Genomic DNA, 15,814 nt, shown 5'->3' with positions numbered 1-15,814 from the left:
ATTAGTTTCTCAGGATCTATTGTCTGGGTTGATGTTGAATATTACGATACAAAAATCTTGCAATAAACTGCCAGTAAAATTTCTGTTATTTTACAGACTTGTTTGCCTTTGTATAATTTCTTATTCTTTATATTATTTCAAACTACTTAAAAGACAATAAAAGTCCCTTTGTTAAACTGTAGAGTTGAATTTGTGACATCAAAGTTCAGAGATCAAGGTCCCATAACACAATTTGCAACCGTAAATAACCGTAAACACTTGTGAATCACAAATTATGGAAACTGTTAATCAACAAATATTTTTGACAGTGCGTGATGTGCCATGTACCATATGGGATTATATGATTACATGTGATTTAATTTTAAATTTAAGCATCATTGTTGACTGTCTAGATGCTTCAGATACTAGAGTGCATTTGATTGGTCAGAATATCAGATTATAAGATGAAGAGCAGAGTGATGTCATGAAAATCATTGATCTCTATTGGAGGCGTGCTTTTGTCTTTCTTAATATGGATTTTGCCATTGTTTTTGAGTATACTAAATTAAGACTAAACATATTAATACTAATTTTGTTTTCATCTGAAATTTAAGGGGCTTTAATTGTGTTGGAAACACTTTATAATAACTATACACTATGAACCATTTATTAAGCAAATAGGGGATTCATTATTTGTTATGCACTAACTCTACATTTATAAACATTAGTAGGCAGTTTACACAAATGCTGTATTCTTGACATATAAGCACATTTATAATGTGCTTATTAATTGTACTTTTATACTTTGGTAATGATTTATTTTTCATTACTAAATTAAGTATTGCATTATTTACGAACCAGTTATTTAAGCATAGTTGGTTGTTTTCTTAAGATCCTTTAAAATGAGTTAGTAAAGGATTAATAAACTATCGAAATTAACATTTATAATTCTTATTATTCAGGCATATACTAATAGTTAATTTGTATGTTATTAAATGCTTTATTAACTCAACTTCATACAGTTTTGTGACCTAATCTAAAGTGAGGACTATTAATGCTTTATAAATCCCTTATAAATGACAAATAAAGGCTCAGTTTTATTCTAAATAAAATAAATAAAATTTAAAATAAAAATAAAATAAAATAAAATTACTCTACAGTTTAAACATTGCATCCTATTATATTGTTAAATTACTATATTGCTGTTGTTTTATCCAATTCAATGTCATATTTTGACACCCCTGTTATTCCGCAATGTTTAAACTTTACAGTAATTTTACTTTTAGATAAGATTGCAAAGATTATTGTTCATTTGATACTGAGCCTTTAATTGTCATTTATCAGAGATTTATAAAGCATAAAAAGTCCTCACTTTAGATTAGGTTACAAAACTGCATGAAGTTAAGTTAATAAAGCATTTATTAACATACATAGTGACCATTATTATATGCCTGAATAATAAGAATTATAAACGTTAATTTCAATAGTTTATTAATCATTTATTAACTCATTCTGAATGATCTTGAAAACCTGCAACTACTCTTAAATACAAATAGTTTGTAAATAATGCAATACTTAATTTAGTAATGAAAAATCAACCAGTCACAAATTATGAAAGTACAATGATTAAGCACATTATAAATGTGGTTATAAGTCAAGAATAGAGTATTTGTAGCTGCAGTTATAAACTGCTTACTAACGTTTATTAATTTAGAGTTAGTGCTTAACAAATAATTAATTCACTAGATGCTAATGCTTAATAAATGATTCATAGAGTGTAGTTATTATAAAAAGATACCATTGTGTTTGGCTACCTTAAAAGGATCGTTGGATTTTTAACCTGTTTTAATATGTTTTCCTGTACTGCAAAGCACCTCGTGACTTAATGTCAGTGAAAGGTGCTATATAAGTAAACTTTTACTTACTTACTTACTTACTTACTTACTTACTTACTTATAAGTAGGCCCACACGGAATCTGCGTGTGCAGAATTCCGCAGATTTTCCGCAGAATTCTGCAGATTTTTTAGCCCATCAATAATTTTGTTTATTTACTTGAGTAAATGTGTGTAAATCTAAATTTATTCAGTTATTTAAATAATCACAGTAATATTATTGACTAATATAAAAATGTTCATCTGATTTATGTACAACGCGGTTTGTACAGTAATATTCTCTGTCTTTTAGTAGATATATATTATATGAGAGACTTGCTTTGTTTACCAAATGAAGTGAATCTAATTGGATTTGCAATTGAAACATTAAATAAAAGTTTAAAAGGTATTACTTTTTATTTCTTATATTAATGTTTTAGTAATGATACTCCCAAAATAATTCCGCAGAAATCCACAGATTTTTACCACAATTCTCAGCCGAAATAGCAAAAAAACGTCCGCAGATCCGTCTGGCCCTGCTTATTAGTTTGCGCAAAATTCATTTACTTGTTTCCAACCTACTATGGAAGTCAATGGTTACACATTTTCAGCTTTGCTTCAAAATATCTTCTTTTATGTTCAACAGAATAAAGAAACTCATAGGGTTTATAAGCACTTTAGTATAGATTTTCAATTTTAGATATCCATTTCATTTTAAGATATCCATTTTGAACTATCCATTTTAATGATTCAAAATGCGTTTTATAGTGCATGTAAACTATGAAAACATGCTCCTTAATATTGTTGTAATTTCTCACAGTGTTAGTCCAGAAACACCAGAGCGGATTAAGAGTAAGGTCAGAGGTCTAAAATGGCAATTAAATTATATTACTATGCCATCTCAAGGATTAAAGATTGGAATGCTCTGGCAGTGCCAGGAGTAATTTAGGCCAGGGCATATGTGCCAAAATATGCTGCCTACCGCACTGGGAGGGGAGATTGTGTGGGAAAGCTCATTTGTTAAGTGTTGTTTGACTTATTCTGAGTGATCTGTATGTGGAACTGGCTGTGAAAAATTCCCTTCTCCCCATTTGGGCTTTTCTGTCCAGTTACACCACTTACAGACACAGATCTGAACACAGACATGAGTGATGCAAGTGAACATTCCAGTGCTGATGAACTGAATATGTGCTCTCTGATTGGACAATCTAATATATAGACTGGAAATGGACTGTTTTGTAGTGCATCTTAGCAAATAGAATGATTTAACATGTTTTAAAGTGATATCATATTTTAATTGATAGTTTTAGTTGATGTGTAATGTAGTTGTGTGAACATAAACAACATCTCTGAATGCAAGATTCTCAAAGTTAAATGCAAAAAAAGACATTGGCTTTTACAGAGTTAGCTTAGTTTGGGGACTATAAAAAATACATCTGGGCTAGTGAGATCACAAATGCTTCGGGTTGTGTGCATACACCCTGTGCATCCACCCCGCGCAGCAACGGGGCATGGCTAGAAGCGTTGTAATGTTATAGCAGAGAAAGCTAAAATGCTGTCCAAACGCTGCTATTTCCACAGAGCTTGTTGTGTTTCTGTATTTGGGCTTCCAAAGGTCCCGACTCAAAGAGAGAAATGCTTACAATTTAAATTTAGTTATGTTCCAGAGAATTATTTAAAATATATATATATATATATAGCTAGCATTTGACAAAGGACAGCTTGCAGAATCTCTCCCAGTTTAGTGCTGGATTCAGCTAAAAACTCCTCCCACCGACGAAGCTGTGGATTGTGAGGCACAACCTGTAAGTATTTTTATTTGTTAAAATTTATCAATTACATGCACAGTGTCTAGTGTTAATGGTATGTTGTAGCGAGGACGTAAACAAGGATATAAACAATGGGAAGTGCTGTTTGGCACTAACAATCTAGCTACAAATTCATATCGTTCTGTCAAACTGCTGTAAACAGCCACAATATTCAGCAGCGCTCGAAGTGTCTCTCTATGCGGATGCTTTCAGTGTCTCTCAATGCGGACACTTTCAGTGTCTCTCTATGCACATGCTTTCAGTGTCTCTCTATGCGAAAGCTTTCAGTGTCTTTCTATGTGGACGCTTTCAGTGTCTCTCTATGCGGACGCTTCTTAGTGTCTCTTTATGAGGACGCTTTCAGTGTCTCTATGCAAACGCTTTCAGTGTCTCTATGTAGCCGCTTTCCATGCGTTCTACATCTTAAATGAAAAACTTGCAAAAGATAGGAGAACATTTCATATTACTTACACATGCTTATTCTGAATATAAATGAAAGACACTTGTCAGCTTTTATTTTAGAGAGCAGGCGTGAGGTTCAGCTGTGTGCTCTTTATTTTCTGTCTAATTCAGGCACAAACTGTTATGGCTAAAGGCTGATTTATACTTCTGTGTCAAGTGCACGCGTATGCTCTGGTGCAGCCTTCGCATGGTCGCATAGCCCTGGCCGTGGCCGTCGCTGATGAGCACCTCTCGAAAAATTTAACTACACATCGCAACAACGAAAGTATAAACCAGACTTAACAGCTATTGTTTACACAGCGCAAAAGTGCATGCTTGTAGGGGCGTGATGTGGTGACGTGGAGCCAATCTGCAAATCACAGAACATTATTTTAGCTGACCAATCAGAGCCTCTTGAGGGCGGGCTTTTGGAGAAACTAGGAAATCAAAGTAAGATATATGAAACAATAACTTTATTTTCTACAAATGAAGCATGAGCACACGTTGCTTTGCATTTTATAAACACAACCAAGCCTTAAAAATACACTCTGGACTACTCCTTTAACATATAATATAATATAATATAATATAATATAATATAATATAATATAATATAATATAATATAATATAATATAATATAATATAATAAATTTGGGAAATTTTGGGCATATTTTGGGACTATTTTTTATGATTTATGATCAGCTAGGTTGCATTTTTTTTTCAAACAATACAGTGAAACACTAATTAATTGACTAATGTTGTGAAATGTTATTACCATATAAAATATTTCTTTTTTCTGAATTGACTATATTTGAAAGTATATAATATAGCTCTATTGAAAAAAGTTGCCATTATTGCAGTCTTTGATTGCTCGAAAAACATTTCTTCTTATTATCAGTGATGAAACAAATTGTGATGCTTATTTATTTATTTATTTGAGAACACAACTTTTTTTTACATTGTATTGAATACAAGCGCACTTTAATAATCCAAACAACTTTTTTTGGAAATGAAATGCCAAAGTTTTGTTGAAAATGTTCGCTGTACGTATTATTTTATTTATTTTGTAATATTTCACTGAATTATGGAGGACCAGGAGTGTCAGATAGAAATAAAATGCTAAGTCAAATTATCCATTTAATAATTAAATCATAAAAATGTATGTAAATAAAGGACAATTTAATTAGACAAATAAACAGACATATTTAAATGTGTCTATTTAAAATGGTGCTGTAAATGTCATTTAATAATAAAACAATATTATGTTCTTCATAATAAAAATGTATGACAGGCATTATGATTGCTCAACACAAACAAACATTAATAGTTTTTTATAGAGCAAAAATTATTTAGATTTCAGGTTCCCCCATCTTTTATTAAGACAGATTAACATTATACCTTTGACCTCGTGGAATTTCACGTTTCATTAACACTGATTACCGAACACGTCATTTCACAATCCCCTGATGAACTTCGTTTCAAAATCTCACGAATCCTACAAACACCAATAACACTCCCATCCATCCAGAATATTACAAAACTAAGAAAATGTCTGTGCGTAAATTGGCAGGAGGTTTGATGTCCAGTCTTCAAATCAGCCAAAAACATCATGTGCAACAAACGAATGCCATAAGACAAATTAAAATAATCACAAGACAAATGCACTTGTCAAAAAAAATCCCAACTAAAACAAAGAAATAATTTAACTAACAACCAGATTATTGCAACACAGTAATTGGCAACAGACACACAAGCTGTGCGTAAATGTAAATTTACAAACATACGGAAACCACTTTACCTTATTCATAGCTCTTGCATCTCTGGTCAGAAGAAGCAGGTATGTTAAAACACTTGCGTAGCTCCACATTTTTTCATCGACTAATCTAACACAAATCCTGCACAGCTTCCACCTGATGGTATAATTTGGCGTCTCTGAAGGCACCTGTAAGCTCAGTCTGGTATTATGAGTCTAGATCCTCCAGAACACAGGTTTAGGGCTCCATGATTACAGGTCACGCAGACTTGTGTGTGCATGTGTGTGTGTTGTGACGCGCAGCAGCTTCAGCTTCAGCTCCGCTCAGATGTGTGATGATGAACGCCCACCATCACCCTCATCATCATCCTCTCTCACACTCTGTGCCAATGCAAGGCGGAGGAACGCTGGCACCACTTTTGTACCACTGAGATATTTATGTGTTGTGCTGATGAGTAGCTTGCCTTTCCAAAGGACATTTATAGGTGACCGATGATCACAGTAATTATATTTTTTTATAATAAAAAAATTGTTATTATGAGAAGTACATTTGGTGATGATGCCGTAGACTTAAATGTAAGACAAGTGCTTCGTTTTCCTATGGTATTGTCAGTAATAATAATAATATAGTCTATCGATATTGGTAATGCTTGAAGAATTTGTGGGTATGCGCTTCATGTTTTCAGGAGACAATTTAAAGGGACCTTGAGGCAAAGAACTTAGGTTAGGTTTTTAGCTGTTGTCTAGCGCCCTCTCTCGGTTAATGATTATAAAAGCGTCCACAGAAGGTTAGAATAAAATGTTAAATGTGCTAGAATTTCTTTTCTTTCCTTTCCTTTTTTTTCTTTTCTTTTCTTTTCTTTTCATTTGCAGGCCATCATTATATTAGGAAATAAAACATTTAAATATTATTTATTATTATTTATAAATAAATGGAGAAATAAATAAAATGACAAACATTTTATTAAGGTAAATGAATAAATTCTAATTAAAGAAGCTTACAATAATTATTATTTTATTAAAATATAATACTGATTATAGCAATTGTAAATTATTAGTATTAAATGTATACACGGCGGTTCATTCTGCTGTGGCGACCTCGGATTAATAAAAGGACTAAGCCGAAAAGAAAATGAATGAGAATGTACACAAAATATTAAATAAAAATTGATTAAAATAAATTATCCAAAATTAGATTAAAATAAAAAAATATTTATATTTAATATAAAATACGTTATATATGGTATTATATATCAATTTAATTTTTTTAAAATAATATTACAAACATTTTAATGTAATACTATTTTTATTAAATCATTTAAAACAAATAAATACAAATTAGACCCAAAAGAGTAAGTATATTTATTTGCTTAAAATAATAATAATGTAACATTAAAAGAAACTAAATATTTTCAAAATAATATTTTGACGCGTTTATGACTATAATATTGTTTTTCATTTCGCATTTTTTGTGTCTAAACACTGAACATTTTAGTTTTATATAATATTTTTATTTATTGTTCAAAACAAATGAATACAAATTAGACCCAAAAAAAGTGAGGATATTTATTGATACATAGGCTGAAAATAATAATTATAATAACTTAAAAGAAGCTAAATATTTTCCAAATAATATTTTAGTCTCATTTATGATATAATTGTTTTTAATTTTGCATTTGTTGTGTGTCTAAAACACTGAAAGTTCCTGAAAATCAAAAACTTTTCAATTTAATACTATTTTTTATTAAATTGTTTAAAACAAATAATACAAATTAGACCCAAAAGAGTATTTATTACATACATATGCTGAAAATAATGATAATGCAAATTTGAACATTTTAAATGCGTAAAACAAGCTGGATAAATTGGCGGTTCATTTCACTGTGGCGACCCCTGATTAATAAAGGGACTAAGCCAAATGAAAATTAATAAATGAATGATTTTTTAAAAAATATATTTTCCAAATAATATTTTAGTCCCAATCGTAAACATGTATACATATGCTGAAAATAATAATAATGTAACTTAAAAAACACTAAATATTTTTAAATGATATTTCAGTTGTATTTATGATTTTTTTTTATTTTGCATTTTTTGTGTTTAAAACACTGAAAATTCCTGAAAATCATAAACATTTTAATTTAATATTATTTTTTATTAATTTGTTTAAAACAAATAATACAAATTGGACCCAAAAGAGTATTTATCACAATGCAGAAAATAATAATAATGTAACTTAAAAGAAGCTAACTATTTTCAAAAATAATTTTTGTCCCATTTATGATATAAATTTTCATTTTGCATTTTTGTGTCTAAAACACTGACAATTTCTGAAAATCGTAAACATTTACTCTTTTTATTAAATGATTTAAAACAAATAAATACAAATTAAACCCAAAAGGGTAAGTATATTTATTTCATACACATTTGAAAGTAATAATAATGCAACTTAAAAGAAACTAAATAATTTCCAAATAGGGCGACGTGAAGGCGCTGTAGTGCTGTCGCCTCACAGCAAGAAGGTCGCTGGTTTGCTTGTTTTCCGTGTGTTTGCGTGGGTTTCCTCCGGGTGCTCCAGTTTCCGCCACAAGTCCAAAGACATGCGCTATAGGTGAATTGGGAAAGCTAAAATTGTTCATAGGATATGTGTGTGAATGAGAGTGTATGGGTGTTTCCCAGCTATGATTTGTAGCTGGAAGGGCATCTGCTACAAATGCTGGATAAATTGGCGGTTCATTCCGCTGTGGTAACCCCAGATTAATAAAGGGACTAACCAAAAAGAAAATGATGAATGATGATGATGATCATTTCCAAATAATATTTTGTCGCATTTATGATATTAATTTAGTTTTTAATTTTTGCTTTATCTAAAACACTGACAGTTTCTGAAAATCGTAAACATTTTTATCTAATATTTTTTTATTTATTGTTTAAAACAAATAAATATGCATTAGACCCAAAGTATTTGTTGCAAACACATGTTGAAAATAATAAGAATGCAACTTAAAAGAAATGAAAATTTTTCCAAAGAATATTTTAGCCCCAGTTATGATATAATTCGTTTTGCAATCCTCATTTGTTGTAACAGAACACTTCAATAAAGATAATAACCCCGCCTCCTCTAGCCTCATTGGCCAAATGAAACCCGGAAGTAAAGTATTGTTTATAAAGACATTTAACCACATGTTGAGAACATGGTCAGATTCAAGTCAAGGTAATGAAGAAAAATATCTTATTTTCCCCGTTTTAAAATGCATAATTGAACTAATTTTAAACTTAACTTTTAGATGCTTAACAGTTCGGACATTTTGTTATTGTTTTTACCAGGTATTTGCTCTGCGAACTGTGTGTCTCTGAACCCAGCAGTCTTCATCTTTTCGAGGATAAAGTCGTGTATCAGGCACTCAGAGGAGCCGTGAACCGAGCTCACGGCGACTACGGAGCGGCGATCTTTAATATAGGCGTATTGGGTAAACAATGAGATGTTTTTAAGATTTTAAACATATAAGAAATAATAATTACTTTTTGTGATGTTGATAATTAATTTGTTTAGCTCAGTTTCTATAATATGTTCCTAAATGTTGTGCAGTGAAATATCTGAATGCCCACACTGGAGTGGTGCTGATCCGCTGCAGGAAAGCGCATTATCGGCTGGTGTGGTCCTCTCTTCCCTTCATCACTTTCCTGGAGAACAGAGGACAGAAAGTGCGGTGCTTCTTCAACTGCCTTCATGTCGGAGGCAAGTATTAATCCGAGGCTAGAATTAATTTTAAAATAAAAGGTTATTACGAGTAACTCTTTTGTCAAAATTATGATGCTTTGTACCTAAAACAAATTTACTTTCTTCTTCTTTTCTTACCTGTGGTTCTAGATTATACAGATATAAAGTTAAAGTCTTACAAGGTGTTTATAAAAATTGTGAGGAAAAACGTCAGTTTGTGTGGCACTGTTTTTTTTTTATCTGTAGATTATAGATTTTTGCAATGTAAATCCAGAGCTTATTTTTGGGAAATTGAAAAAGTTGGATATCTGACAGTTTGAATTATTATTATTTTTGTCTAGAATTTCAGTGTTATATTTATTCACAATTGTAAATAGAAGAGAAGAGTATTGTGAGATAAAAACTCAAAGAGAATGAGGGGAAAACAACATAACTGTGAGAGAAAAATTGCAGTGACATTTATTTTTTTTTTTGGTGTCTGACTTCTGACTCTTCTTGTTTCGAGTTGACAACTACACAATTCTAATTTCATTTCTCACAATGACTGAGATAGAAACTCTCAGTTCTGAGACAAAACAAGACCGAATGTTTACACAACCGTTTCAATTGAAATAGAAAACTTTTCTATTTTTTAATAGAAAATGTAATAAATAAAATAGCATTAGCAGTATTTTTACTTTCTTGTTATCTCATAATCTAAACATTAACAGTTGTGTTACGACTTTAAAGTTTAGCTCTAAGGGTTAAAGAGGTAACATTTTGATGTGACTCAGTTTGTAGTAAGTTGGTGGCAAAATAGCAAAACGACAACCAAATAATGCAAAAATAAGTTAATTTATTTACAAAAGTGAAAAGACGTCGACTCTGAGAGTAACACTAAAGGAAACAGCTTTGCAATAAAGTTGAGTATATTGCATATATATTTTTTAATTATGTGTTGAGATCAAAAAAAAACTGTCATGATAATGAGAAAACATGATATATCAATATCACAAGTAACACAACAAGCAATGCTATTTTAAACAAAATCATAAACATAAAAATGTCAGCTTTTCCATTTGTAGTAGTATTCTTTCAGGGAGTACAGTACGTCCTCAGAGGTAAGAGAATTAAAAGGAATAAAGTTCGAACTTTGAGATTGCGTATGAACTCAAAATGACTGGATATCATTGCTCATTTTTTTAGACAACGCAATTGTGAGATGTTATCTTGCCGGATGCTTATTTGGTTGCTTACTCTTATGATTACTCATTCAACAGGGATTAACCAAAAAGGAAGTCACAGTTTACTCACCCTCTACCCGAAAAACGATGTTTAAAACCTGTATGACTTCATTTAGATTAAAAGTCATGCACAGAAGATGTTCAGGAGAACTGTTTACCCTTGTGCACTTGCAGGCTGTGTATATTAGTGCATAGTGCATAGTGAACATTTTTCTGTCAGAGCTTTACATGGTTGACAACAAAAACTACACAATTTTACATCTGTTCCTCTCTCATCTTTTCCACAGGAACCATTAGAACGAGTCAGAAGTTTCTTATTAAGTACAACAGACAACAGCTCCAAAGAATGCTGCTACATTGTAAGACAGATGGTAAGTTCTTTTTGTTACATTTATATAACATGAAAGCTTAAAGAGTCCATGATTTATTAGCAGTATTTTTACTTTCTTGTTTTCTCATGATCTAAATATTAACAGTTATCTTAGAGCAGCACTAAATGTTTTCTGTGCTTGTTGTTGCCTTCTAGATTATTTACTGGGGCTGCACAGTATATCGTTTCAGTATCGATATCACAATGTGATCATTCACAATAGTCATATCGCAGGATCTGCAATGTGGAGTTTGTATTATAAATTAGCATTTGCATGTGTTTTTGTGGACTGTGACTGTATAATGGTTTTAAAAGCATTCAGGCTTAAGTAATTTGTAACTTTAATAATGATTCATTTTATTGAATTATTTTTATTATCCAATGGGGTATATGCACACGAACCTTTAATTTCAGCCAGCCAGCCCCAGGGCTTCCGGTTAATAGAGTGGAGGAACTATGACGTCAATTTGTATGCAAAAACCCGGAAACGAGTTCGGATTTTAGCAGTTCCGGTTCCCTCATTCGAAAGTCAATGGGTTTTTCAATGGGATTTCGGTTAAATCTCTTAAATAAGGTTCGCGGCTAACACAAACTCAAGACACTTTCACGTTTTGTTCTACGACATAAACCACATCAGTTAAATCACACTCCTGATTTTTTTTTTTTAATGGTTACGCTTCTTTAAACAGACGGTTGTTGTCAAGTTGCTAAATGGGACTACAGGCGGTGTCAGAGACATTATACATCATCCAACTGATCTGGTCCGGAATACAGCTCGCTTGCGTTGGGCATTTGGATTTGTCTTATTGAAGTATTTTCATAAATAGGATTTTATAGTTTGGAGTATTTTCCTAATTAGGAATTCATATTGTGTGTAGATAATGCCTTCACTTGTAGAGACTGTCAAGACAGATTAATTTGTTGATCCTTTATTTTAATTAAACAATATTGTGAAGATACTGCTTACCAGTGCAGCCTGTCTCTTTCCTACTCTCAGTAGTGCAAACGTGTGAATAAATGTGTAAAAATACACACATATTAACTGTCATTTTAACGTGATCAATTGATTTTTCGTTGTTTTTTTCTTCATCCGAAACTCTTACACTCCTCCCTAAAATGTATAGCATATGTGACTGTATGGGCTGCTTTTCGCTGTACTTCGAGACAAAAAAGTATATTAAATGTTGTTCTCTATCCATGATAGGATTTGCAGGCATTTGATAATCCTGTGCCTCACGCCTCATTTCTGTCATCTGTTAATTTACTAATGTAAGCCGGCTGTGTGCACGCGAAAGATACACTTATTTAAATATGTCTTATGATAATACTATGTAGGTACATTTATACATACAGTTTTAAAACATTTACAATAACCGTTAAGCAAAACACAATGTATTTCCCATGTAAAACACTATCCAAAAGGTACGTAGGTCTATATGTTTTTGCGTATTTGTTTGTTTATAATATATAGCGTGGATTATAATAAAATAAACCGAGAGAGAAAATTGTTGTCATGCAGCATATTACTAAAAATAAGCTTGAAAAGTTGTTTGTAGCAGGGTGGTGCTGACGTCACAGGTGAGCGCCCTGAAGGCACTGTAGTCCATTTATAGCCAAATGTTAGCTTTTCAGTTCTTGCGTTTGCATTTAAGATCCAAAAGTGCTCAGTTATATTTTCGTGTGAGGATTATCGGGCTGGACAAAACGTGAAAGTGTAATGAACAGTGTTTGAACACAGAGCTTATTATTTGCAATCTTCGAAAAGCCTATGGGAAAATCCAATGGGGATTTTACTGAGGGAACCAGTTTTCTGCTAGCAGCCGATTAGCCTACAAGGTGATGTCATAGTTTCTCCACTCTATTGTCATCCCATTGAAAATCTCTGCATTTAAGATCTGATTTCTTTAAAAACCAGCAAATCTTCAGTGCCTGGCTGAGATACGATATAAAGTGGGTATGAGACTGAACAAGAAGCACTGCATTAAAAAAATATTTTTCCACCCCATCACTTTAAAATATGTAAATTTAATATTACCCCAGTATTTACAATAGAATTTCTGCCCTGGCCTGTGTCTAATGATGGCGCCTCCTGTTTAAATGGTCTTTTATCTCTTTTTACGATTTAACAACCAAATGGATGCTGAAGTCTATTTAACTAAATGTATTTTAATTACATTAAAACATCGATGCTGTAAAAGGAACCTTATGAAATTGCGAATAGTCACACAAAGCTCTCACCTAGAGTTCATCATTGGCTGAAAAACACAAGCTGTGCTATAGCCCATTACTGTACCCGAACACTGTTAGACTCGGAAAACGATAAAACACTGTTATGGCCATATGTCAGTGACAGTAATATTCTTTTGCATGTGCACTCCCACTATAGAATTATCCAAATCAATAATCTATCCAAATAGAGATATTCAAGTCACCTGGTGAAATTGTATTTATATTGCAGCATATATTGCAGAATAACAAAATATTGCTATGTTAGATTTTTCCAGTATCGTGCAGCCCTATTATTTACACTAAAAGTAAAGCTACAAGAATATTATCAAATTAAACGGTTGCTAATGTCATCAAATTGCTGAATATTTAATGGTCAGCACCTATCCTACATGAAAAATAAGACATACAGGGATGTCTATAGCAAATAAGATATCAATTAGTATTAATAATGCTTGTATCTCTAAAAATAGAACTAATTAAAAAATACAGTTCACAGTTTCAGGCTGGTTCAGTGTTATTCATTACCCTATTTGGTAACATTTTACTTAAAGGGGTGTTCATAAGACTTTCATTAAGCCTTTATAATCATGACAAGGCTTACGTTCGTCATTCATTTTCTTTTCGGCTTAGTCCCTTTATTAATCAGGGGTCGCCACAGCAGAATGAACCGGCAACTTATCCAGCATATGTTTTGCGCAGCGGATTCCCTTCTAGCTGCAACCCATCAGTGGGAAAAATCCATACACACTCATTCACACACATACACTACAGCCAATTTAGCTTCCCCAATTCACCTGTACCACATGTCTTCGGGCTTTTGGGGGAAACCGGAGCATCCGGAGGAAACCCACGCGAACACGGGGAGAACATGCAAACTCCACACAGAAATACCAACTGACCTAGCCGAGGCTTGAACCAGCAACCTTCTTGCTGTGAAGCGATTGTGTTACCCACTGTGCCACCGTGACGCCACAAGGCTCATGTCATAAATGTAAATTAAATTTAATCCATGCTTATGAAAACTGTTATTAAGTTTCATTTTCTCGGTTATGTCAGTTAAAATGCAAAGATGACATTATTTGTTATGACAACTTGACTTAAACAAATGCATCACGACCTGTTTAAACTTAAGTTGAGATCACAAAGAACATAGGTTGAGATAGTAACACCACAAATAGGTTTAAACATAAAATTATACACATAATAACATAACACAATAAATAATAATTTGGGTATATCCAAAAAAATTACAAAAAAGATACAGTAAATAGCCTCTAATCACAGGTTTTTATCATTTTAAGTTTAAATCAGTTTACTGTATCTATTTGTTTAAGAGTGGGTGCTGGTGGCAGGCCAAAAATACAGTAAAATGCAGCATTTATTCAAGTATTTTAGGTGCAATGTTCTTTTTATAATTTACGATTGATTTAAAATGGTAAAATTCTATTAAAGTGTTTCCCACATTTAGTTCACTCAACATGTTTAAGAACCACTTGTGTGGAAGGTTCACTCATTATACACACTATCACTCTTTTTCTTCACAACACAGCTGAAAAACAAGATGTCAGGAAAGCCATCCTGAGCTGTTCTGTGAGTCTGGTCAGAGGAGAGGAAACTGATGGAAGTGATGATGATGATGGTGATGAAGAAGACACCTAAAACGTTTCATATAAAACAGAAAGCAGATATGTGTTACAGTATGTGTAGTTCATGAAGGCAAAATGCAATCATGCAGTGATTTGGATGACAGACTGATGTTGTTTATACATAATGCAGTTGAATAGGGAATTGTTATGTGGTGCCTGAACCTTTTGTGATGCTAATAGATTTGGTGCATTTTTTTTATTTTATTCATCAATTATGAATGTAGTTTATGTTGACATTACTGTTTTAGTTGTATGAATGTCATGTGCAGTGACGTGTATCTTTTTGTTCAACTAAAACAACTTCTGCTGCTTCTTGCTGTTCACTCTAGATTTGTGAGCATTTGTTTCAAATAAAGTAAATTCATAACCTAACTCAATCAATATTCATCAATTAATGCTTTGACAGCAAATCAGTCTGTCTAAATCTGTTTAAGTATACTTTAAAAGGGATAGTTCACCAAAAAAGAAAAATTGTTTATCATTCACTCACACTTGACCTGTTTCAAACATTTATGATTTTCTTTCCTTTGTGTTTAACATAGTGAATAAATAGTTCATTTTCATTTTTGGGTAAGCAGTCCTTTTAAAGTCTGTAAAACAGCCAAAGATAAATAAAACACACATGTTGGGTGTTTATTAAAACTATATAAGAGTCTTTTTTCTTTGTAATATAACCCTAATGATATAGGATTTCTCTATTTTTTTTCGGATGAGCGATCCCTCACACTAGGATGAGCATATTACTGGATCATTATATTTCAAATCTTTTAT

The 15,814-nt window shown here is 32.2% G+C and overlaps 2 protein-coding genes across 2 annotated transcripts in view; one reads left to right on the top strand and one right to left on the bottom strand.

The window, feature by feature from the left end:
- Nucleotides 1-6,162, bottom strand: part of olfml2a (olfactomedin-like 2A) — a 59,471-nt gene extending 53,309 nt beyond the window's left edge. Inside the window, exon 1 of the mRNA XM_056463388.1 lies at nt 5,900-6,162. Within this exon, the coding sequence (XP_056319363.1) occupies nt 5,900-5,968 (69 nt within the window). The 5' untranslated portion in view covers nt 5,969-6,162. The remainder of the gene's footprint in view (nt 1-5,899) is intronic.
- Nucleotides 6,163-8,991: 2,829 nt separating this feature from the next.
- Nucleotides 8,992-15,375, top strand: pop5 (POP5 homolog, ribonuclease P/MRP subunit). Its single transcript, XM_056464324.1, has 5 exons — nt 8,992-9,068; nt 9,182-9,324; nt 9,444-9,593; nt 11,086-11,169; nt 14,947-15,375. The coding sequence occupies exons 1-5, from the start codon at nt 9,049-9,051 to the stop codon at nt 15,054-15,056; spliced, it is 507 nt and encodes a 168-aa protein (XP_056320299.1). The 5' UTR covers nt 8,992-9,048; the 3' UTR covers nt 15,057-15,375.
- The last annotated feature ends 439 nt before the right edge of the window (nt 15,376-15,814 follow it).

Source organism: Danio aesculapii, chromosome 8 (genome assembly GCF_903798145.1).
Source record: "Danio aesculapii chromosome 8, fDanAes4.1, whole genome shotgun sequence".
Taxonomy (NCBI): Eukaryota; Metazoa; Chordata; class Actinopteri; order Cypriniformes; family Danionidae; genus Danio; species Danio aesculapii.
Note: the sequence above shows the minus strand (reverse complement) of the source record. Positions and strands in the feature narration are given on the sequence as shown.